The sequence below is a fragment of the Salmo trutta genome, chromosome 25 (genome assembly GCF_901001165.1).
Source record: "Salmo trutta chromosome 25, fSalTru1.1, whole genome shotgun sequence".
In the NCBI taxonomy this organism is placed as follows: Eukaryota; Metazoa; Chordata; class Actinopteri; order Salmoniformes; family Salmonidae; genus Salmo; species Salmo trutta.
The window spans coordinates 37,976,318-38,000,610 of NC_042981.1; the positions used below are offsets into that span (position 1 = coordinate 37,976,318).

Consider the following 24,293-nt stretch of genomic DNA (forward strand, 5'->3'; position numbering starts at 1 on the left):
TCTGACTTTAGTATGAGGTCATTTTTCCATAGTAGATTGGTCAGGGCGTGACAGGGGGGTGTTTTTGTCTATGTATTTTGGGTTTTCTGTTTTCTATGTGGGTTGTCTAGATTGTCGTTCTATGTTGTATTTTCTATGTTGTGGTTTCCAATCAGAGGCAGGTATTTTTCGTTGTCTCTGATTGGAAGCCATACTTAGGCAGCCTGTTTTTCATGGGGTTTTGTGGGTGGTTGTTTTCCGTTTCGTTGTTTGTACCTGACGGGACTGTTGTTGGTCGTTTTGTTATTTTGCAAAGTGTTTTCATTAAAAGTAATTATGATCACTTCACACGCCGCATTTTGGTCTCCTTTAGACGACCCTTATTACAAGGAGGGACTGGTGCACTTCACAAAATAGATGGCATCATCAGGACGGAAAATTATGTGGATATATTGAAGCAACATCTCAAGACATCAGTCAGGAAGTTAAAGGTTGGTCGCAAATGGGTCTTACAAATGGACAATGACCCCAAGCATACTTCCAAAGTTGTGGCAAAATGGCTTAAGGACAACAAAGTCAAGGTATTGGAGTGGCCATCACAAAGCCCTGACTTCAATCCTATAGAAAATGTGTGGGCAGAACTGATAAAGCGTGTGCGAGCAAGGAGGCCTACAAACCTGACTCAGTTACACCAGCTCTGTCAGGAGGAATGGGTCAAAATTCAGCCAACTTATTGTGGGAAGCTTGTGGAAGTCTACCCAAAACGTTTGACCCAAGTTAAACAATTTAAAAGCAATGCTACCAAATACTAATTGAGTGTATGTAAACTTCTGACCCACTGGGAATGTGATGAACGAAATAAAAGCTGAAATAAATCACTCTCTCTACTATTATTCTGACGTTTCACATTCTTAAAATAAAGTGGTGATCCTAACTGACCTAAAACAGGGAATTTTTGCTAGGATTAAATGTCAGGAATTGTGAAAAACTGAGTTAAAATGTATTTGGCTAAGGTGTACAGTATGTAAACCTCCGACTTCAACTGTATGCATATCCTCTTAATCCTTAACTAATATGTGCTGTATGTGTCAATCTGTTAACCCACAAAACCTTTTTATGACAATTCATGTGATTTACAGATTAGTGCATCTGTCTCTAATACCATTCTTATTATAAGCAGTAGTCAAGGTTTTCTGGTCGTGAGATAAATCTCTTAGTGCCCAGATGTTTTCCTGACCATGTGACTCGACTACAGAGAAACTCTGGGTCCCATTTAAAGGTTATACCCTAGACCCTGGCCAGATCACACATGGTCATGCATGAAAAGCTCCTGGCCCACTGTTTGAGATCAGGAGAATGGATTAGTTAGTGATTATTTCAAAACTATAAAGCCGGGGACAAAACCTGACAAGTTGATGTTGTGGTTTTATCTCACTAACACCCTGATACAGTAGTCTCAAGTTAGCACACTCCCAAGACTTGTTCATTCCTCGGCTGTTGGACAGTAAAAGGCCTCCTGTGATCCGCTTTAGTCCTCTTGTTGAATGACAAACAAAAGGCTTATTCCATAGGATGTAACCTACAACCTACCCATTACAGACAAATAGAAGGAGTTGGTAACACCTTGTGATGCAGTTCTAATACAATGTAACTAAGACTTGTCATGAGCCTATATGACCCCTTATAATGTCCTATGAACCGTATTATAATACCAACCTCATGATCTCAGAGTTTCACTTCGGATTTCACGTAATTCGATAAACGTACATTTTTGACCCATTAATCCCACATGATTACAGGGTTAATTCCACGAGGCCCACAGGGTTAAAACAGAAACAACTCAAAAGGGTTAAGTTTAGGCATTCATTCATAGTTGTTAAGGTTAGAGCTATGGTTTGGGTAAAGCATAAAACGAAATAATACATTTTGAAAAAAGTGCTATTTCCATTTAGGATCATGAAGTACTCTCATCCAGTGTGTGTTGGGCTTGGAGTGGACATCCCCCATTCTTGTGCCCTCTGTCCACCCCCGCCCTGTCACGCCCCTTACCACTTTCCCCGAGGTGTAATGTGACCACAATGGACTAAATGTCTAGCCGTAGCGAGATGTAAAGTCCCCAGAACGCACACATAGGCGCATGCACAAGCCCCCACAACACTCTCTCTCACACACACGCGCACACACACACACACACAAAGACACGCACGCACACTACACAGACACACACACTGTTCGTTCACACACTGCTGACAAATCACAAGACAAATTCCACTTCTCGCCATGTTATGCTCTTGCCTCTGATTGCAACAGATACTTCAGCTGCTCCCAGCAAATTTCAGAAATGTCAAGACAGTGACCTCAGTGCCAACAGGTGATAATGAGAAATGGATGTCTCCCTGCACTGAGGAGAGGCAGAAGCGGGGGAAAAGATAAGCACACTAGATGACATACAGTAGTGTCCAAAACCAGCTTATCGTAAATTGAGACAGTATTCTTTCCCCCTCCCCCAAACGCAATCTAGACTCTACTTTCCCCAAGTAACTGTTCTTCTCTATGAAGTAACGTTAGAAGTAGCCGATGTCAATGGGCTACGTAGACACTGAAAAGACAACACTAAGGGGGAAATATAGCATGTACGTCAATAACTGTTCTATGGATGGGGTGTAGGTGTGGGTGAGTGTATGTGTGTGTTTGTGTGTGTGTGTCTGTGCATATGAATAGGAGTGTGCGGGAGGTTGAATGGGAATATGTTTAGGAGGGCGGGCGGGAGAGAATGGATGTGTGGATGCATTGGGTGCACGTTGTATGTGAAAGAAGGAGAATGGACGAGTAAGTCGATGTATGGATGGGTATAAATGTGCCTGAGAAGAAGGGAGGGCGGGAAAAGACGGGAGGTTGGGACAAGCTTGGCTTGGGTGGGTAAGGGTGGGCAAGGAAGGGAGGTTGTGACAAGCTTGGCTTGGGTGGGTAAGGATGGGCAAGGAAGGGAGGTTGTGACAAGCTTGGCTTGGGTGGGTAAGGATGGGAGGGTCGCCCAAGCTTGGCTTAGGTGGGTAAAGGGGGGAGGAAAACTTGGAGGGGGTGGTGGAGAGGGACAAGCTTGGCTTAGGTGGGTAAAGGGGGGAGGAAAACTTGGAGGGGGTGGTGGAGAGGGACAAGCTTGGCTTGGGAAAGAGGAAAATAAGTATTTACCTATACTACAATGTAATCAAATGTATTTTTGTGACTTGCAAACCTACTGTCAAATGAATATCGGAGAGAACGTCAAGTCATTATTATTCCTTGTTTGCCATTATTACATTTTACATTTGAGTCATTTAGCAGACGCTCTTATCCAGAGCAACTTACAGTAGTGAATGCATACATTTCAATTCATTTCATACATTTTTTTCCCCTGTACTGGCCCCCCGTGGGAATCGAACCCACAACCCTGGCGTTGCAAACACCATGCTCTACCAACTGAGCCCACTGTTCCAGTATAGTTGAGATCCAATGGTGGTTATTGGCAAGAGTGGAACTGGGAGGGCATCAGACACTTCCTTGAAGTGCGGCAGCGTAGCCTAGTGGTTAGAGCGTCGGACTAGTAACCGAAAGGTTGCAAGATTGAATCCCTGAGCTGACAAGGCAGTTAACCCTCTGTTCCTAGCCTGTCATTGAAAATAAGAGTTTGTTCTTAACTGACTTGCCTAGTTAAGTAAAGGTAGAATAAATTAAAAAATGTGTGGTGCTTCCACTCATCTCACTTTGGTCTCTCGGTGGATCCACTCTTCCCAAGTAGAGCCCCACCAACCACTATACTTTGACCACAGTATTTAAGTGGCAGTCTTTCTTCAATGTATTTACAATGACATAATCCACAGATTTCTGGTACATTAGGGGAGGAGTAGCACCTCAAAGTACAAAGAAGTACTTTATGTTTTTTGTGTGTTCTCTTAAATGTTTGCTCAGCCTACATGTTCACACGTTTTATATATGTAATGGGTACAATAACTATGTATTCATATTAGGACTTTTCCATATACATGGGATGTCCAATGCCCTCACAGGCTTCATGATGGCAAAAAAAAGGTTCTTGAACATTTAAAGAGATTGCCAGCAGATGTGGTTTTCCTGCAAGAGCTTCCCTTTACAAAAGGAGAAATTGAATATTTAAAAATTAGCTGCTTTGGAGAGGCCTATGCTGCCACTTACTGTAGTAACAGCAGAGATGTAGGCATTCTGATTAATAAGAGTACACCTTTTCCCATATATCACAGCACACGGACCAAGAAGAACACTTTCTCATTTTGAATTGCACCTTACATGGGGAAAAATACACATTGATTTTATTGTATAGTGTATTCAGAAAGTATTCATACCCCTTGGCTTTTCCACATTTTGTTGTGTTACAGCCTGAATTCAACATTTATGAAATTGTTTTTCCCCCCATAATGACGAAGTGAAAACATGTTTTTAGACATTTTTGTAAAAGTATTGAAAATGAAATAGAGAAATATCTCATTTGCATACGTATTCACACCTCTGAGTCAATACATGTTAAAATCACCTTTGACTTAAAGGGCAAGTCACTAAGAGCTTTGCACACCTGGATTGTACAATATTTCAACATTCTTCAAGCTCTGTCATGTCTTGCCATACATTTTTTTTTAAGATGATTTAAGTCAAAACTGTAACTAGGCCACTCAGGAACATTCCATTTCATCTTGGTAAACAACTCCAGTGTAGATTTGGCCTTGTGTTTTAGGTTATTGTCCTGCTAAAAGGTGAATTTGTCGCCCAGTGTCTGTTTGAAAGCAGACTGAACCAGGTTTTCCTCTAGCATTGTGCTTGTGCTTAGCTCTATTCAGTTTCTCCCTAGTACTTGCCGATGACAAGCATACCCATAGCATGATTCAGCCACCACCATGCTTGAAAATATGAAGAGTGTGTTGTGTTGGATTTGACCCAATCATAACGCTTTGTATTCAGGACATAATGTTAATTTCTATGCCATATTTTCTGCAGTTTTATTGCAAACAGGATGCATGTTTTGGAATATTTTTATTCTGTACAGGCTTCCTTCTTTCCACTCTGTCAGTTAGGTTAGTATTGTGAAATAGCTACAATGTTGTTGATCTATCCTCAGTTTTCTCCTGTCACAGGCATTAAACTCTGTAACTATTTTAAAGTCACCATTGGCCTCATGGTGAAATCCCTGAGAGGTTTCCTTCCTTTCCGGCAACTGAGTTAGGAAGGACGCCTGTATCTTTGTAGCGACTGGGTGTATTGATAAACCATCCAAAGTGGAATTACTAACTTTACCATGCTCAAAGGGATATTCAATGTCTACGTTTTTTTTTTTACCCATCTGCCAATCGGTGCCCTTTGCGAGGCATTGGAAAACCTCCCTGGTCTTTGTGGTTGAATCTGTGTTTTAAATTCATTACTCGAGGAAATGTCCTTCCCCATATTGACTGATATCATTCAATTCAATAATAAAAAAGACAATACAAGTAAAAGTTGTGTGTAGTAAAAATGTTATGCCAAGTGCCAGGTTTCTCTCCATTCAGAGACATCAGTATCAAGCCTGTCCGTCAGTCTGGACTTCATCACATCATCTTGCAAGTCTCCATGTGCTGGCTCCATAAATGTTTCTGTGAACACATACACACTGTCACTGTTCTACCAATGGCAGTTAGGATAGGTAATATCTGACACACAAACAGGTACTATGTTGAAGTTTGAACAGGTCAGATAAAACCTTGCCAATTATGGTCTTCCCATCAAACGACTGAGGCTGCCGACTAGCAAAAGCATCTCCAGTCCATCTATAGAAATAGGCAGAGTCGAGGCAGAGTCCATTAGTGACACATAGAATGAAAAGGGTGTTGCTGTTACTGGATATTTGTGCTGTCACTGTGCGAAAAGGGTCCATATCAGGGGATATCTTTACATTACATTACATTTTTTATATTCTAGAGAATACAGACCATTTCCAATGCATATTTTGAGTTTTGTGGATATGCACCATTCTGTAAAAATAAAAAAAGCAGACGCTGAATATCCCTTTGAGCATGGTGAAGTTATACATTTGGCTTTTGGATGGTGTATCAATACACCCATTCACTACAATATACAGTCATCCTTCTTAACTCAGTTGCCAGAGAGGAAGGAAACCGCTCAGGGATTTCACCATGGGGCCAATAGTGACTTTAAAAAGTAACTACAACATTGTAGTTACTCCACAATACTAACCTAAATGACAGAGTGGAAAGAAGGAAGCCTGTACAGGATAAAAATATTCCAAAACATGCATCCTGTTTGCAACAAGGCACTTAAGTAATATTGGAAAAAAGTGAATAGAAAGTGTAATGTTTGGGGCAAATCCAACACAACACATCACTGAGTACCACTCTTTAGCCTTCCCTGTAGCTCAGTTGGTAGAGCATGGTGTTTGCAACACCAGGGTTGTGGGTTCGATTCCCACGGGGGGCCAGCACAGAAAAAAATGTATGATATGTATGAAATTGTATGAAATGTATGCATTCACTACTGTAAGTCGCTCTGGATAAGAGCGTCTGCTAAATGACTAAAATGTAAAATGTAAATGTTTATATTGTCAAGCATGGTGGTGGCTGCATCATGTTATGGGTATGCTTGTCATCGGCAAGGACTAGTGAGTTTAAGATAAAAAGAAACAGGATACAGCTATAAGCACAGGCAAAATCCTAGTGGAAAACCTGGTTCAGTCTGGTTTTCAACAGACACTGGGAGTCAAATTCACCTTTCAGCAAAATAATAACCTAAAACACAAGGTCAAATATACACTGGAGTTGCTAACCAAGACGACATTGAATGTTCCTGAGTGGCCTAGATACAATTTTGACTTAAAACAGCTTGAAAATCTGTGGCAAGACTTTCTAAAAACATGTTGGAAACTTTGTCATTATGGGGTATTGTGTGTAGATGAGTGAGAAAGAAAATCTATTTAATAAATGTTTTATTCAGGCTGTAGCAACAAAATGTGCATTAATTAATTTGTACAAATGTCTAAAAACATATTTCCACTTTGACAATATGGGGTATTGTGTGTAGGTCACTGACACAAAATCTAAATTTTATCAATTTTAAATTCAGCCTGTAACACAACAAAATATGGAAAAAGTCAAGGGGTGTGAATACTTTCTGAAGGCACTGTATGTGTCCTAAAAAACAAAACTGTTTTTTGAGCTTTCTTATGTATCCTAGATATAGGACAGACACTTCAAAACCTTAGTCCTGATGATTTATTTTTTGACTGTCTTTTTTGCTGTTTATGAATGTGTTATTCAATGCATTTCTATGGGGTATAGTAGTAAAGGCCTATTTTTTATATATATATTTTTAATACCTAAAGGGGTCCTAAAATTCTAAATCAAATAGCTAAATGATCCATGGTATGACCATCTTAAAACAATTCCATATGTTATAATCCCCCCCCCCCCCCCCCCCGGACTGCGAGGGACCATCGCTGACGACCCAATCTACACCCATCCCATCATCCATAGTAACACAGGGCAGGCAGGAATATTGAGGATGTGCAACTTTTATTTTCTGTTAAATAAATAAAATACATTTTTTGCAAAGATTGGCCTACGTTTACATCTTTCCAAAAAATATGTGTTAGGGATAGGTGATATCTGACACACAAACATATTTTATGTTGAAGTTTGAACAAGTCAGACTAAACCTATAATGCAATGCAGATAGTCCGGGTAACCATTTGATTAGCTATTTAGCAGTCTTATGAATTGGGTATCTGAGCCTGTTGGTCCGAGACCCGATACTCTGGTAGCAGAGAGAACAGTTTAGGTTGGCTTTTTTACAGTGTTGCCTTCCAAAAGCAAACATGAATTTGTAATTTTACTCAACAAGCTTTTTCAAAATCAACTAATTTCAAGCAAAGTTTGTTGAGCAAACAAACTTTAACACATTAGCAAAAATTATTTTCCTTTTGAACTCCACACAACTCACAAAATAACGTTTGTTTACAAACAATGGAGTTAAAACAAGCATATGTTTCGGGGTTCTGATGGGTTAGACAGGTTAACTAAGCTCATCATTAGCGCTTAGTTTATAAGTTATATTCTTTAAGAATCAATGGGTATATATCATTCATTTAAAAGTCCAAAAAATGGATGAGGCAATCGCAGATTGCAACTTTAATACTAAGGCCTATACGCCATTGTGTCAACAATGACATAACAGATGTCATAAACACTCGGCTGTTACATTGACATTACTGTTCTATTAAGACTTACCAAATTAAAATACAGAGACCAAGTGGTCATTGTGACAGCCAATAAATCCAAAGTATACATTTGGTATTGTTGACTATACTTTTCATGAACCCTTCAAAGTATACAAAAATGACTTAAGGCATTAACTACACCTGAACCCCTTTTTTCACTCATAATGCAAAGGCCTTTGCCATCTCAATGCTTGGTGATATACCCACTATTCAATGCATGTAGCCTATTGTTTGATCCAAAGTCAAGGCTACAGCTGCTCTGTCTGCCTACTGGTATACAATTTCACTTTGCTACTGGGGGAGATATTAGCGGCTCAGGTTCAACCAAAGGTAGATTGAGACAAATTGAGAAGTTAGGCTAATGTGCACATGGGTGATTTGAAGTACTGGTGTTGATATGGTTACAGCTCTGTGAGTCCCGTTGGCAATCTGCGAGGCATCTGGAGTGGAGAGTTACCTACGGTATAATGTTTCAAAACACCAGCACATTAATACTCACCTATAACAAAAATAATTTTAATGGATACTTTTAACCAGTGATTCAGAGATGTTTTCTTGGAATTTGGTTTCAGTTTTTTCTTTTGATCTACTTGCCCCATTAGAGACGAGAATGTTGTAGAAGAACATAAGGGTAGTAGAAATGTTGGTGTGTCCATACATGTGCTTGTGTGAAAGACAAAAAGACACACACATAGAGAACGAGAAAGAGAGAGAGGGAGCGCGAGAGAGAGAGCGAGAGAGATAAACAGTGGAGGGAACTACCTTGATGATCTGGTGCCCCCATGTGGCACTTCCAGGGTTTACGCACAAGACATGTGACCATAGGCCTAAATCTATTCTACCTATTCTATTTCAGTAATACACAAAGCGCAATGCAAGATCACCAAAAAATGTATAGCGACAACAATGTTTTTGCTCCAGCCCTGATCTAACACACGGTATAGTCCAAATACTGCAACAACTGATAGCAAATCCTTGTTTTTGGTAGATGAATCTGAGAGTGGGTACCAATTATTCACACTGATGCAATCAATCCACCAACAACACTGATTTTCCATTCTGATAATACAGTAGCAGCAGACAGTCACAGTTGGCCTATATGTTTCTGCCATCTGCTGGTAAACGCCAAACATTTCAGCTGATTTAACTTATCCACAATAGAGGACCACAGTATGAGTCTTATACCCATAAAGCCTAGCGGTCAAACATGGAAATGGTTCCAATAGTTTTTCCACCATTTTTCCCATAGGGGAAACACTTCAAATAAGGGCTATGTTTCGTGTAGGCTTACCCTGGCGTGGTGGTTTGATAACCGTGTAAATCCCTCTCGGACAAGGTGACGTTTATCAATATATTTGCCTGTATTTACCCCCCCCCCCGAAGATTTGGACGAGACTGCTGAATCGAGGCAAAGGTAAGAATCTCTGGATTAACTATCTAATGGTAGCTAAATGTAGTAATAAATAAATGCTAATTAGCATTTTCAAATCTGAGAGTAAATAGAGCCACATATATGTAGATAGAAGTCACCTTTTCCGAGAGAGATTTACACGGTTATCAAAACGTCAGTGTAAGCCCACACAGCCCTTATTTGAAGTGTATCTAAAATCCCCTATGGGAAAAATGAATGGAGGAAAAACGATTGGAACCATTTCCCTGTTTGACAGCAAGGTCTTATGGGTATTATGACACATCCACTGTGGGGCTCTATATCACATCTCAGATTCATAGTTCATACTGCTATCAAATAGCTTATTATTATATGTTATTATGAGAAATGTTATTATGAGAACAAACAAGATGGGTATGGACACAGTATGAACATGTAGGTTTGAGCAAGTGTGACGTCATTAATGTTTGTTGTAATTCATGTGTCTGAGTTGGTGTTTTTTTGTTGTTGCCTTGATTTGTCATTTTTCTTTATGTTGAAGGTTGGGCATTACAGTTTTTTACAATCTCTAGGACCCATTTCTCAATACTTAGGTCACTCTTTCAAAACTCTTCACACAGTTCTCCTAATCAACTTTCAGCTTGGCACAGCAGTTCATTTCACATCCAAAATGCACTAAAACTACCAAAACACTTCATACAATTCTCAAATCAACTCATTCTTCCATAACACTAACAAAGGTTGTCACCCAACAAGCACACGTTGTCACTCATAAAACAATGACCTAAACAACACTAACAACAGGTAGCGCTACACAATGTTTTCTTTTGTCAAATGTCTTTACAAAACAAGAATGACACCTCTCTGTTGTTTAGAATTCACTGCAGTATATGTTACAGGAATGAATCAGACATGATGCAATATGCTTCAATTTGTTTTATGTCATTTTTTAGCATTGAGTGACTCCAAAAATACAAGAATTTGTATATACGCCATCTACCGATACAGAAGCAATGCTAGTCGACCCTGTCTTCTGCATTTGGTCACAGGTTCTCATCCACATCACATCTTATGTCATCTTGGGCAATACACCTAGGAAAGAATATTTTGGCATGCCTGGTCCATCCCTGGCAATCTTCTGCAGATATGTCCAGGCATCCAGCATTCATTGCTGGATCATGTGGATGGTGGTCATAAACCTTCCACCTCCATGAGGAAAATAATTCCTCTATGGGGTTGAGGAATGGAGAGTAAGGTGGGAGGAAAAGTGACACCATCCTGGTATGGGCTGCAAACCACTCTGTGACAGCACGGGAGTTGTGAAATGCCACATTGTCCCATACAATTACAAATGTTGGCCGATTTCGCCTCACCTGGCACAACCCTTCCATAGAGGTCATCCAGGAATGAAATGAGAAGCTCTGTGTTGTATGGCCCAATTAGTGCTTTGTGTAACAGCAATCCATCAGCGGATACTGCTGCACACATTCTGATGTTGGCACCCCTCTGGCCCGGGACATCCACCGTGGCTCTTTTCCCAATCACATTCCTTCCTCAACACCGTGTTTTGGCCAAGTTGAAACCAGCCTCATCTACAATGATGAATATGTGGGGTGCTTGCCTGGCTTCAATCTCCATGATTGTTACGCTCGTTGATGGAAGGATCGGACCAAGGTGCAGCGTGGTAGGCGTACATTTTAATTTATTAAATGAACACCGAAAACAAAACAAATACAAACGAAACGTTCAGTAGGGCTACAGAGCACAGTACCAAAAACAAGATCCCACAAACTAAAGGTGGAAAAAAGGCTGCCTAAGTATGATCCCTAATCAGAGACAACAATAGACAGCTGCCTCTGATTGGGAACCATACCCAGCCAACAAAGAAATAGAAAACATAGATTGCCCACCCTAGTCACACCCTGACCTAACCAAATAGAGAATAAAAGGGATCTCTAAGGTCAGGGCGTGACAATGATTCTCTAAAATAAATTTACAAGGAAACATAAGAGTTAGGCTATCATGGTAGTTTACATTATACCTAAAAACATGCCATTGTGTGCCTCTGCCCTGTTTGGTTTTGTTCAAAACCAGTTCTGTATTTTATAGTCATTTTACCTGGACATATTGGTTCCTGAGTTGCTTGACTCGTTCAGAGTTCCTTTCAAAGGGGACAGTGTACAACTACTTCATCCTGACTTTATGTTGTTTCAGGACTCTAGAAATAGTTATTATGCTTACATTGTGAATATTTCCAAAAGTAATGTGAGTTTTGTGTAATTGTTTTTGTATTTCTGCTTAGGATCCAACGGTTACCTCCCACAGAGAGGTAGGATTTTCACTGCTGTGCAGGAAACTGCAATCATTGATACGGTCATCAGAAACAATGGCATAAGTAGGTTTGAAGGCTTTGCTCAATTTACTTCTGTAATGTGCAGTTCAGTCAGATGCCCTTGCAGAATGCACATCTTACCTGTTGTTTTGCCGGAAATTTCTCACAATAGATGCTACTGTTGAGCGTTGCAGATTTGGCTGCACTCTCAGACCAGCCTCTCTCATTGATAGACCATGATTTATTACATTATCAATTATAGTAGCCCTAATCTCATCTGAGACTACAGGTCTTGATCTTCCTCTCAGTCTTCTTCCACCAAGCATACGTACTCCTCTCCCTCTCGCAGCCACTCTTCTTCCTCTGTCAGCCACTTCTCCATCTCTGGCTGGGTCCATGTTTACATTACAGTACAGCATTATTCCTAAAATGGCCCCTTTTGTATAGATGGTAATGAAATTGAAAGACTAACACCTGGGTAGGTGTTCAGCTACAATGGGAAACAGCTGTGGTTGGTCTAATTGTTTTGATAGTATTTCATTTTTTAGATTTGGAATATATTTCAACACTGTATTACTGTAGAAATGTAGCAAATTGCTGTCTTATTCAATTTTGTGTTATGTTAGGTTTTGAATTTAAGTTGAACAGTTTTGAAAAGAGTATGTAAACATGTGCAAATTGGCCTGTAGGTACATAGAGTTGGTGGTGGTTGTGTCTGAGTGAGAAAATAATTAATGAAATTTGAAAGATGTGCCAAAGCAATGAAAAATGATCCACAGTTTATTCCACAGACTGCTGTTGTGCTCACTGTGTGAAGAGTTTTGAAAAAGTGACCTAAGTATTGAGAAATGGGTCCTAGCGATTTGTAACGGCTGTCGTAGGAGTGAGAGGACCAAGGCGCAGCGGGTTGCATGTTCATCATTATATTTATTGTGAAAAGGAGAAGAACACGAGAAAAACAGAGAACGACAGTGTCACAGTTTAATAATAACAGCAGTGCGAAATACAACTACCCACAAATCCCCAGGTGAAAACACGCAACTAATATATGACTCCCAATCAAGAACAACGACGTACAGCTGTTCCTGATCGGGAGCCACACAGAAATAAACAAACTAGAAAACCATACAAAACCCAGAACATACACCAAAACCCCGTAATACATAAATAAAACACCCCTCTACAATACTCATAACCCCCGAACCACATAAAACAAATACCCTCTGCCACGTCCTGACCAACCTACAAATAACCCCTATACTGGTCAGGACGTGACAGTACCCCCCCCCCTAAAGGTGCAGACCCCGGATGCACCTAAAAAAAAATAAAAAAATAAACCCCTAACTAAAGGGAGGGAAGGGAGGGTGGCTGCCGTCAACGACGGCACCTGTGCTACACCCCCCCCCCCCCCCTCCCCAACCCACCTATACTGGAGGTGGCTCAGGCCTACTGTCCTTCAGACTGTAGGCAGGCTTTCTTAGCTCCGGACCGTAGACAGACTCACTCGGTTTCGGGTCGTAGGCAGACTCATTCAGTTCCGAGCTGTAGGCAGACTCAAACAATTCAAAGTTATATTCAAACTCAATCAGTTCCGGACCACAGGCAGACTCACTCGGTTCCGGGTCGCGGGCAGACTCACCTGGTTCCGGGCAGTGGGCCGTCTCACCTCACTCTGGACGAGGCACTGTTGCCGGACACTCTGGACGAGGCACTGTTGCCGGACACTCTGGACGAGGCACTGTTGCCGGACACTCTGGACGAGGCACTGTTATCGGAATCTCGGGCCTGGTCTGACGCACTGGAAGCCTGATGCGTGGGGCTGGTAGTGGAGGTACCAGCCTGGGGACACGCACCTCAGGGCTAGTGCGAGGAGCGGGAACAGGCTGAGTAGGACTAGGCTGACTCACTGGAAGCTTGATGCGTGGTGCTGGACGTGCCAGACTAGAGGTTCGCACTTCCGGGTCAGCACGAGAGGCGGGAACTGGAAAAACTGGGCCATGGAGGCGCACAGGTGGCCTTGATCGCACCTCCTGCACAACCCGTCCTGGCTGGATGGAACTAACAGCCCTGTATGAGCAGGGTGCTAGTACAGGGCGAACTGGGCTGTGCAGGGGCCTGATGGTTACCGTGCGTAGAGCGGACGTAGGGTAGCCTGGTTCTAGGAGGCGCACCGGTGACCAGACGCGCTGCACAGGCATCCTCCTACCAGGCTGGATGCCCACTCTAGCACGGCATCTGCGAGGGGCTGGAAAAACTCACACTGGACTGTGCGTGCGTATGGGCGAGATCGTGCGCACTTCTTCATAACTCGGCGCCCTCCACTCCATACACTCCTCCATATAAGCACGGGTAGCTGGCTTAGGGCTCACCCTTGGCCCAGCCAAACTACTCGTGTGCCCCCCCCAAAAAAAATATTGGGGGTGCCTCTCGTGCTCTACCTGCCTCCCAGGCAGGTTGTCACAGTGGTCCAATAATTGTTCCCATGTCCAGCCAATCCTTGACTCCAACACCTCCAGCGACCAGGATGCCATCTCCTCCCGAGCGCGCTGCTTCCTATAGTCCACCTGTTGTCGCTCCTTCCTCCGCTGCTTGGTCAGTTTGTGGTGGGTAGTTCTGTAACGGCTGTCGTAGGAGAGAGAGGACCAAGGCGCAGCGGGTTGCATGTTCATCATTATATTTATTGTGAACACGAGAAAAACAAGAAAACAGAGAACGACAGACCGACAGTTTCACAGGCTAAATTATAACAGCAGTGCGAAATACAACTACCCACAAATCCCCAGGTGAAAACACGCAACTAATATATGACTCCCAATCAGGAACAACGACGTACAGCTGTTCCTAATCGGGAGCCACACAGACCACACAGAAATAAACAAACTAGAAAACCAACCTAGAATACAAAACCCAGAACATACACCAAACCCCCGTAATACATAAATAAAACACCCCTCTACAATACTCATAACCCCCGAACCACATAAAACAAATACCCTCTGCCACGTCCTGACCAACCTACAAATACAAATAACCCCTATACTGGTCAGGACGTAAAACGATTGTAAAAATAAAATCTATAAGTTCCAGCCAATGTCATGTCTCGTTTAGTGGATACCTGTCTGTGGAATATTCAGTTGTCTATTGTCTTTTGTCTATGTCTATTGTACATTTTTTTAAACAAACATTTTTACAAAGATTATAAGTAGCTGAAGCACTTGAAGACCAATACTATACTTACCTATCTTTAACTTTACAATCATATCATCAAAAACACATGGGTCATTAGCTAGACAGTATTGAATTCCATATAGTTTTATTGACTTTGATAAGTCCACAATAACAGCGAGGTAACCTATTTTCTCTCTCACCCAGGACAGGTGGATGTTTTGTGTGGATGTTTTCCACCGTCCTCAGATAACGAGTGAAATATCCGACCGTTCGCTTCATACCAGAAGAATTCCCAGAGCTGTCAAAGCAGAAAATTCTGTCCATCTGGAGTGTGTGTGAGTGTGAGTGTGAGTGTGAGGGTGTGTGTGTGTGTGTGTGTGTGTGTGTGTGTGTGTGTGTGTGTGTGTGTGTGTGTGTGTGTGTGTGTGTGTGTGTGTGTGTGTGTGTGTGTGTGTGTGTGTGTGTGTGTGTGTGTGTTAGACAGTGACATTATTCCATGAGAAAAAATGATTCAATATGGGATTTAAATCCCTTACAATGTCAATCTACAATAGAAATACAATCTATTAAATATTAGTGTAGGCTATCATCACATCAATCAACCATACATTGATAATAATCAGTAGGCATAGTTTAGCCATATTTTTCATTTTTCGTTGCTTTAATTGAATTACTGTATAGAGATGAATGATTTATGAATGCACCACCATTGTCTCACCTTATAGTGTTATTTGTGTTATTATGTCGACCAAGCTGAATGAATCCAACTGAAATCAACCAGTAACCCGAAACTCATAGTTTATCACTGGTTTATCAGTTTACCATGTCATTTTTCTGTTCAACCATGTAGCCTAATTGATGTAGTTGTCCATACAACAGTTGCCACTTATAACATCTTTACAAAAGGTAGACCTAAAATACATGATGATAAACAAACGCCAGTAAATAAATCAACATGAGATTTTTCTTAGGTAAAATACCGTATCTTTATTGAGGATAATAACACATTACTAACACATGAATGTCATTCAGAATGGAGGGAGGGCAGTGAAATCCATATTACAATATGGTTTCAGAAAGCCACTGGCTGCGTCCTGCAGCAGGTCACCACAGGGTATGCCGGGTCCATCCTGGCATGCGGTAACCATGGAGGCCATTGCGCAGAGTGGAACCATCACGGTCAAGGCGAGCATCCCTGCGTGGTAGGCCGCCTTCTGCAGACCCCCGAATATACTTGTCCTGAACCAACTCTCGGTCGGAGCAGGTGGAGATGCCACCTCCTCCTTCTTCTTAACGATTTGCGCGGCATACTGCACTGCCTGCACAATTTCCTCTGCGAGGGTGGGAGGCCTTGTCCTGTGCGTAACGGTACTGTCGCCGTCTTTATCCGCGCCGTAGCAGTCTTCATCATTTTTTCCAGCGTTCTTGGCTTCGGCAATTCGCTCCGCCAAGTCTTTCAACCTCTCCTGAAACACCTGGACGCAGGATACCGATTCAGCGACGTGGCTTTGCATCTCCTCGATTTGGGAGGTTTTTCTCTGGATCAACTTATCTTTGTGAAGAATAGTGATTTGGGCCTCTTCGTCTTGATATTGTAACAGTCCAACAAAACGGTTTAGGTGCTTTATTGTAGTCTTGCCCTTCTTTATCTCGGGTTTAAGGATGAATAGATCATCCTTCATCATTCCAATCTTATCCCTGATGGAGTCATTCTGCTGTTCAAGCTGCAGGCGCCGAGACTCCATCTGTGCGCTTTCGTGGCGACGCTCATGCAGGGCTTTACGCGCCTCCCGGATATTGTCACGCAGGGTGTCCAAATAATCTATGGTGCTCCTGAGATTTTTCACCTGTTTCTTTAACTCAATGTTCTCTTGGTTTAGAGACAGGTTATTCTCCTCGGCATACACTTTGAGTTTTTGCAGCTCTGCGTTTTCCATCATCTTCAGGTTTTTACTGTAGTTGAGTTCTGCAATCAGGTCGCTTGTCCTGTTGTTCACAGGTGTCTTGAGCATCTTTGCGCCATCCATTGTGTCATCCATAGAGTTTGTCAGCGGATGTTTAGCCTCATCCACAGTGCCTCTCTTTGTAAAATTGTATTTATTGGTTTTATCCACAGTGTCTCTCTGCGGAGTGGGTCCATCGTCTGTTTCAGCGGCCACCTTATCCTTGTAGTCATCCGGTACGAAACCCTTTCGGCCGGCCTTTGATTTCGACCTTCTGCCGGGGGGTCGCGGGTGGCGGGCAGGAGCAGTAATGAGCTGGTCACCCTGGTCCTCAAACACGTCTTCGGAGGTCTGACGGGTCCAGTCGGCCGGGAAAGTGGAGACCCTTGACGAGTCCAGGGAATGCTCAGACACTGTGAGCCGCAGGTGACGAGAAGAGTATTTGCGCGACATCTTGGAGTATATTCAGCCTAAACTTTGGTCATCAGTTTTTGTAGAAGGCTCTCGGAGTTATCAGTGTTTCACTTGAAACAATAATCATGATGCATGCTTTTATAGCCTTGGTCATTATGACGCAAGGCACGCCAAACTTTAACATCGTTCAGTTATGACGTCATAATGTGTCAAGTCAAAAGTCCAATTGGCCTATTAGTCCATGAGCAAGGGATCGGTCACTTGGGTGATGATGTCTCATAGCGATTTTTTGTTGTTGTTGGTCTATGTCCCTAGAGTTGGAAAATGTGTGACAGCAGTGCAGCAGCAATGGTAGCTTTTGGGGTGTTATCACTCTTTCTTTCATCCCTCCATCCCTTATACAACAAGTTATTGCTCACTTATACCATTTAATCATATGTCATTGGAATGCTTAGACTCACAGACATTTGTCAGACACATTTTCGGGAATGTTCAGGTCGACAAAATGTGGACCCAATTTGACCTCTAGGGTACATATCATAATTACCTGTATAAATTGCTTTGAGAAGGAAAGCTTGATACATTTTAAACTTTGACAAGTGGTTCGGAGAGGTCATGAAATGACCTTTCAAATGATATATAACATAACCCACTTTAAAAGCACCAGCTACAACTATTGTTTAAAAATCACCCATATTGTGCCATTGACATTAGAATGTTGGACGTTTAGCCATAGAATTGCATTCGTTTAGCCATAGATTGTAACTTTGTCTGACCACAACGTGTCACTTGTGAAGTCAGATAATGTTGCTTTTGCCCACAAGGTGTCAGTGCTAGACACAGTCTCAGAAAGCATGAACCCGTTCAACCCAGAGAGGAAGTATTGTGTAAGTCGGTCAGTAAGGCAAAGGGGCGGGAATTCAGGAACCCAGTCTATTGGTCGCACCCCCCTACAGTTCGGTTTTCTCACAATCTGATTGGAGGACGGTTGTTACCGGGTGTGGAACCACAGCGGCATAAGATAATACAGAAATGATGGAAGTGTGTGTTTATGTAATACTACATTTCCAACCTTCAAGGATGACTACTGGGCCATAAACTAATCCATATAAGGCATATATTACACCTTCATTAGACATATAACTCAGTATTATTAATTAGCCGGGGACTGATAACATCAGTTATCAATTGGTACAGGAGTAAAAATGTAATGTTACTTAATAATGATACTGGTGAGGTCTTACCGGTATTACAGGGGGAAAAAACAATTGGCCAAGATCTTGTAAGTACAGAGACAAGGATATGAGTGCCTATACTTGCCAGATGCCTCATAGCATAGTTTGGATATGAGCTGCTGAATGGGACCAAAAGTCCCCTGCCTGCACGTTCCACTAAGTCAACAGGATGTGGTCCAGTCCAGAGCAGTGGTCAGTCAGCACATTGAGCTGGAAGTGTTTCAGCTGACCGTCAAGACACAATCCCACCGACTCACACAGGATGTGGCAAGACACCACTATTCCTCTACCATAGGACTAGGGGAGTGACTGGAAAGGAATGCTGACTAACAACTAAGAGTGCTGTTCTGATTTGTCATGTTTTTCAGAAAAAGAGAACCATCTTGTTATTTTCAAAGGTTACGTTTAGGGCAATGGGAGAGTTTAAACACCAGTTAATCATATTTTTCTTTATTACAAATGTATTAAATAATATGAAAAGGTTAAAGAGTAAGTAATTATCACAGTATAGATTACTATCCACGTAGATTGTTGTACAAATTACAACATTTTCCCAAATTAATAAATGCAGTTCAGAGTACAATACAAACACATAGATATTATGTACAACTATACATACAAAAAAAGACAGGTGAAATGTGAGACAAACTTCATTACAAAGGCTTTGGCAAAAGAGTGCATACATACAATTTCATAAAATATCGGAAAAGTAAACAAAAAATAATACATTTCTTCAACAACAAAAACTGTGCAGTAGAGGAAAGAGTCCAGTGCATGTCTTTAGAAATGTTCCATTAGTAAAATGGCAGTTTGTGCACTTGGCTGTCCCTATCCCTGTCATGGTTTTGGGTAAGAAGTCACTAGTGGGTAGATGTTGGGCTCAATCTAAATTGAGGCAGGTACTAGCATACTGAGGGAGAGTGGGGCGGGGTTTGACGGCGGCGGCTTGGGAAAGGCCATTTTGTTGAGGCTGCGCACCTCGGCCTGCCAGGAGGGGATCTTCTTGGTGGTCATGTGACGGCGGGCGTGTTTGGTCAGGTGGTCGCTGCGCATGAAGCGCCTGTCGCACACGGGGCACACAAACTTCTTCTCGCCCGTGTGGGTCCGCCGGTGGCGCGAGAGCTCGTCGGAGCGCGCAAACTTCTTGTCGCATCCCTCCCAACTGCAACTGAAGGGCTTCTCACCTGAAAGAGAGGGAGACAGAGAGATAATGAGTTTGCAAGTCATCATTTTTTCACCAGCAAACCCACACATGCTCCGAGTCAGATAAACGACCTCATAATCTTGAGTTAAAATCGTGATACAATATCAAGATCCTAAAATTGAATCCCCATAAAATGTCACGTTCTTTCCCTCGCATTCCCAGTCATCCATGAGGAACACTTTTCTCTCTTACCTGTGTGTGTTCGGAGGTGTGCCTTGAGGTGGGAGCTCTTGAAGTAAGTCTTCCTGCACCCGGAGAAGTTGCACACATAGTTCCTCCGGCGGGAGAAGTCAATTTTGGTGCCGCCGCAGGGTCCAGTGGGCATGTAGACCGGGGCGGGGGCCAGAGGTAGCAGCTTAGTGTGGCCCAGGGTCATGACAGTCTGTGGAGAGCAGTGGGGGGCCTGAGAGCCATGGGACTGTGGGAGAACCAGCATCACCATGCCCTGGGGCATAGCCTGGCCCATGAGGAAAGGCTGCTGCAGTGCCCCGTTAGGACCAGACTGGGGCAGGATGGACGTGGGGGTCCTCGAGGTCTGCACCGGGCCCTGGATGAACGCCGAGATCATCCCCGATTGGTTACCCACCGGGAACATCTGGCAGATGATTGGAGGGCTGGAGGTGGGTGGCGGGGAGAGGCGTGTGGGCAGGCTATTTTGTGGTTGGGTGTTAGCAGGAAGGTGGGAGTGGCTCTCCTTACAGTGTGGCTCTTCGTTCTCAGTCTTGACCGCCTCTTCCTTGCAGGAGGAGAAGAGGGCAGGGTTGGGTGTGAAGGGGACCGATGAAGGTGTGATGCTCTGTTCAGTCTTTGCTGTGTACTGTTGACAGACCATCAGCTCGGTCGCTCTGTGTTGCTTTGTTGGGGGTGCTGGAATATGCTGGCAGAGGTGTGTGTCTGCGGTGTGGCGGATGACACTGGTTGCCATGGCTCTGCAGGGTGGCGGTGGTGAGGTCTTTCCGTTGGTTGGGGACTCCGAGATGGACGCCATGGGCGTTTGTGGGACCCCGCAGACCCTTAGAGAGAGGCTGGAGCTGGGCCGACTCAGAGGGGAGGTGATGGTGTGGATGGCAGTGGTAGAGGTCTCAGCAAAGCTGGGGCTGTGAGGGGGAGTCATACACTGGAAACCAAAGAGAAGACAGAATTAGTGTGTGTGCCCAGGAAGTAGAACAACCACTGTATGTGGTGTACTAATACATAAGTCTTGGGGTTGGGTGTGTTCAGTTTCAAAATGGATGTTCGATACAGCTATTGGGAGAGATAAGTGGTCACAGTAGGCATGTACATACACTAAACTAAATGACTACTTAGAGCCGGGTGGCTGTAAAACAGCGATGTTGACAACCAGCAGCTGAGAGAGATGAGCACGGGTTGCAGTTCAAACCCTCTATCCTATCTGCCACCTGTGCAGCAACCTTCCTAACCCCTATAAACCCTCACAAAGTTTTCCTGAGATAAAGACACTATCTTCATGCTAAGTGCTACAAAAACCCAGGAGTTTACAAAGTAAGTAAAAGCTGGGACTACTGTATTTACTAATCAAACACAGCCCACAGATGCTTCTTAGTGATGGCTCTTTTGGGATGTGTGGTGGTTACGGTTGCCAAGAGAGGATGCACTCTCACCAAGGAGGAGAGCGAAACAAAGTCCTTTGGGGGCTCCAGTGGGTCCGGAGGCAGGAGGGAATCGCAGGAGTCCGAGGCAGGGGTAAGGGGTCTGGGCTTGCAGGGGCTGGGGCGGTGTTGGCCCCAGGAGCTCATGCAAACCAGAGCCTCAGCAGCCTCCAGGTCTGTGTACTCCAGGTTGCAGCCTGGGGAGGACTGCTCACTGTCATGTCTCCTCCTCTTCAGATAGGAGCCACACTGGTCCATCACCATCCCTTTTGCCTGGGGAGGAGAACAAAGGGAGAAAAGGAAAGAACATTAGGTCTGATGATGACATCACGTAATAGAAGACTGGCGAGTTACCATAGGGATGAATCACCACAAAAACTGGGAAACGTGTAAGGGAGACCCAATCAAGATCATACAGCTAGATACACATTAGCATACCAAGGGAAGCTTCCAAAATGACATCAAATGAACATCTGAAGAGTTTATTTTCTCACCAGTCACTGGCTTAATGCTCAAGCACCTGTTGCTTAGATGTTTGTCTCAGAGGGTAGATGGAGCAGACTTGAGACTACACCCCCATCTACCCTAGGCAATGCGCCAAGCCATCTCCCATTGTCATATTGACCAATTAGTGACATGTCCCTACCACTAGCCACGTGAGACCCCCATGCACAGGGGACGTTAACCAGTGTGAACGCTGCATCAGGAAGTGCCTTGTCTGCACTGACACTATGAGTGATCCTATTGCTGGGTTCCCCAAATGAGCAAAACAAAAAAAGTATATATATAATTGTTAAAAAAATCTCTTCAAAGTATTCTTGCGGTCAATTTGCGGTCTACAACTTATTTGGAATTATGTTCCTGCCCCCCGATTATCCGCTCAAGAAAAACAATCGTCTGCGCGGCTGAATGTAGTTGATGATACCCGTCCCATGGCCACTCCCCAGATAAAATTATGTGACCAGTTTCACATAGTGAAAGAGTAGCCCACCAAGGCAAAACAAGACTACTCTACTAGGCTTAAATGGTTATCATAAATTGATGTTGGGTAACATTAATAAATGATTGCATAATTCTGTCAACTGGTCACAGTTGATTTAAAGATATTAGACAAACAGTCAATCATTGGTAACGTTAAGTCATTGGATAATATCATTGGATGTATTCATGTACCAGCTGTAATAACAAATAACTGTCTCAATAAAACAATTTAAAAATCTCAATCATTTTGACATGATTCATTGACAAATTAAATAACATTGAAACCTAAAAAGTAAAGTGCTACTAATAAACTGGAGCCACAAACAAAAACAAATACAGTTAGTAGCCCACTCATTATTCGAATGCTGGACGTTATTCATATGAAATAACACGCTTTAAATAATAATCTTCTTACCCCACATGAGACTTCAAATTCTGAACATTTTCGTGAAGGCATTGTTGAGATATATTTTATTTCAGTTTTGTGTCAAGCCGACAAAAGAACAAAAAAGCGATGACACTGCCCCCGCTCAGTTAACTGACTGTTGAATTCGTCTTTCACTAGGTCCTCTCCCAGCTGTGTAAAACATGAGGATAAAAAAAGGAAAACAACATTCACAACACACTGCCGGGAAGCAACATGCCACCAATGAAAAACAAATGTGTGTGAGACATTAGCCAATGGCAGGCGAGATGACGCGTGATCAGTGCATGGTCGCCTGAGGATTGGAGGAAATAGGGTGCGTGGCTGTTGGTGGGCGTGCAGGGGGAGTCATCGGTGTCAGAAAGAACCTGATGAACTGCAAGTCTGAAAACTAGGCGAAAGGTCGTAGTACCGAATTAGGCGAAACCTGAGTTTCTCCCATGTGTTTTTGGCGTACTTATATATATATTTTTTTTTTACAGGTTATCTTATCTTTTAGAGTTGGCCAATGAAGGCACACATTCTTTGTCAGTTAGAGTAGCTGGTCAACTGCTATTTAGTAGTGCTTGTGAAATGTAAAGCGCCATGCTCTATTTTACTCTTATGATTTCCCTCCAAAATTATGTGCATTCCAAGATACAACTGTGTTTCATTCTATCAGATCCCAGTTACATTCATGCTCTAGCTGCTACTTATTGCTACTTATAATATATATGTTACATGTTTAGCACGTGTTACATTTAATGTTTCGAATACTATACGACCAACAGGAACGACAGAGGCCTCAGGATGCCTAAAGCATAAAATGTATAACTAAAAAAAAAAGAAGATTAAAACTATAAAACTAAAAACTATTCATCTAAAGAATATTGGAAATTTAACACCCCACAATATTATACACATTGTTTGGTTATATTGGAATTAAAGAGTGTTTTTGGACATAGGATAGACCACTTTAGATCCATGCCCTCCCCCCTCAACCCCAAATTTTGGCCTATGGTCTTGAACTCCATGACTTCTACTATGGTTGACCCAGTAAAACAACACATTTCACTGCACCTATTCGGTCGGTGTATGTAACAATAAAGAATCGTAATGAATTCTTCCATTGTAAATAACATCTTTCAAGGAATTCTAGGGTGGAGCTTATGATGAAGTTCACTTCTCTGTTTTAGTCCATAGAGGCAACATTTTTGCCCCCAACCTCATTTGTCATGGTACTGAAAAACAAAGTATGTAAGATATATCATCTCAAAACGTCAGGATGTTTTATAATTAAGCAATAAGGCCCGGGAGGCGGTATATGCGCAATATACCATGTCTAAGGGATGTTCTTAGGCAGGG

General features: G+C 42.8%; 1 protein-coding gene across 1 annotated transcript; it reads right to left on the minus strand.

Moving 5' to 3' along the window:
• Positions 1-19,164: 19,164 nt before the first annotated feature.
• LOC115162525 (Krueppel-like factor 11) lies at positions 19,165-23,131 on the minus strand. Its single transcript, XM_029713906.1, has 4 exons — positions 22,941-23,131; positions 21,557-21,817; positions 20,127-21,051; positions 19,165-19,914 (listed from the first exon to the last, which is right to left on the minus strand). The coding sequence occupies exons 1-4, from the start codon at positions 22,980-22,982 to the stop codon at positions 19,616-19,618; spliced, it is 1,527 nt and encodes a 508-aa protein (XP_029569766.1). The 5' UTR covers positions 22,983-23,131; the 3' UTR covers positions 19,165-19,615.
• Positions 23,132-24,293: the final 1,162 nt, after the last annotated feature.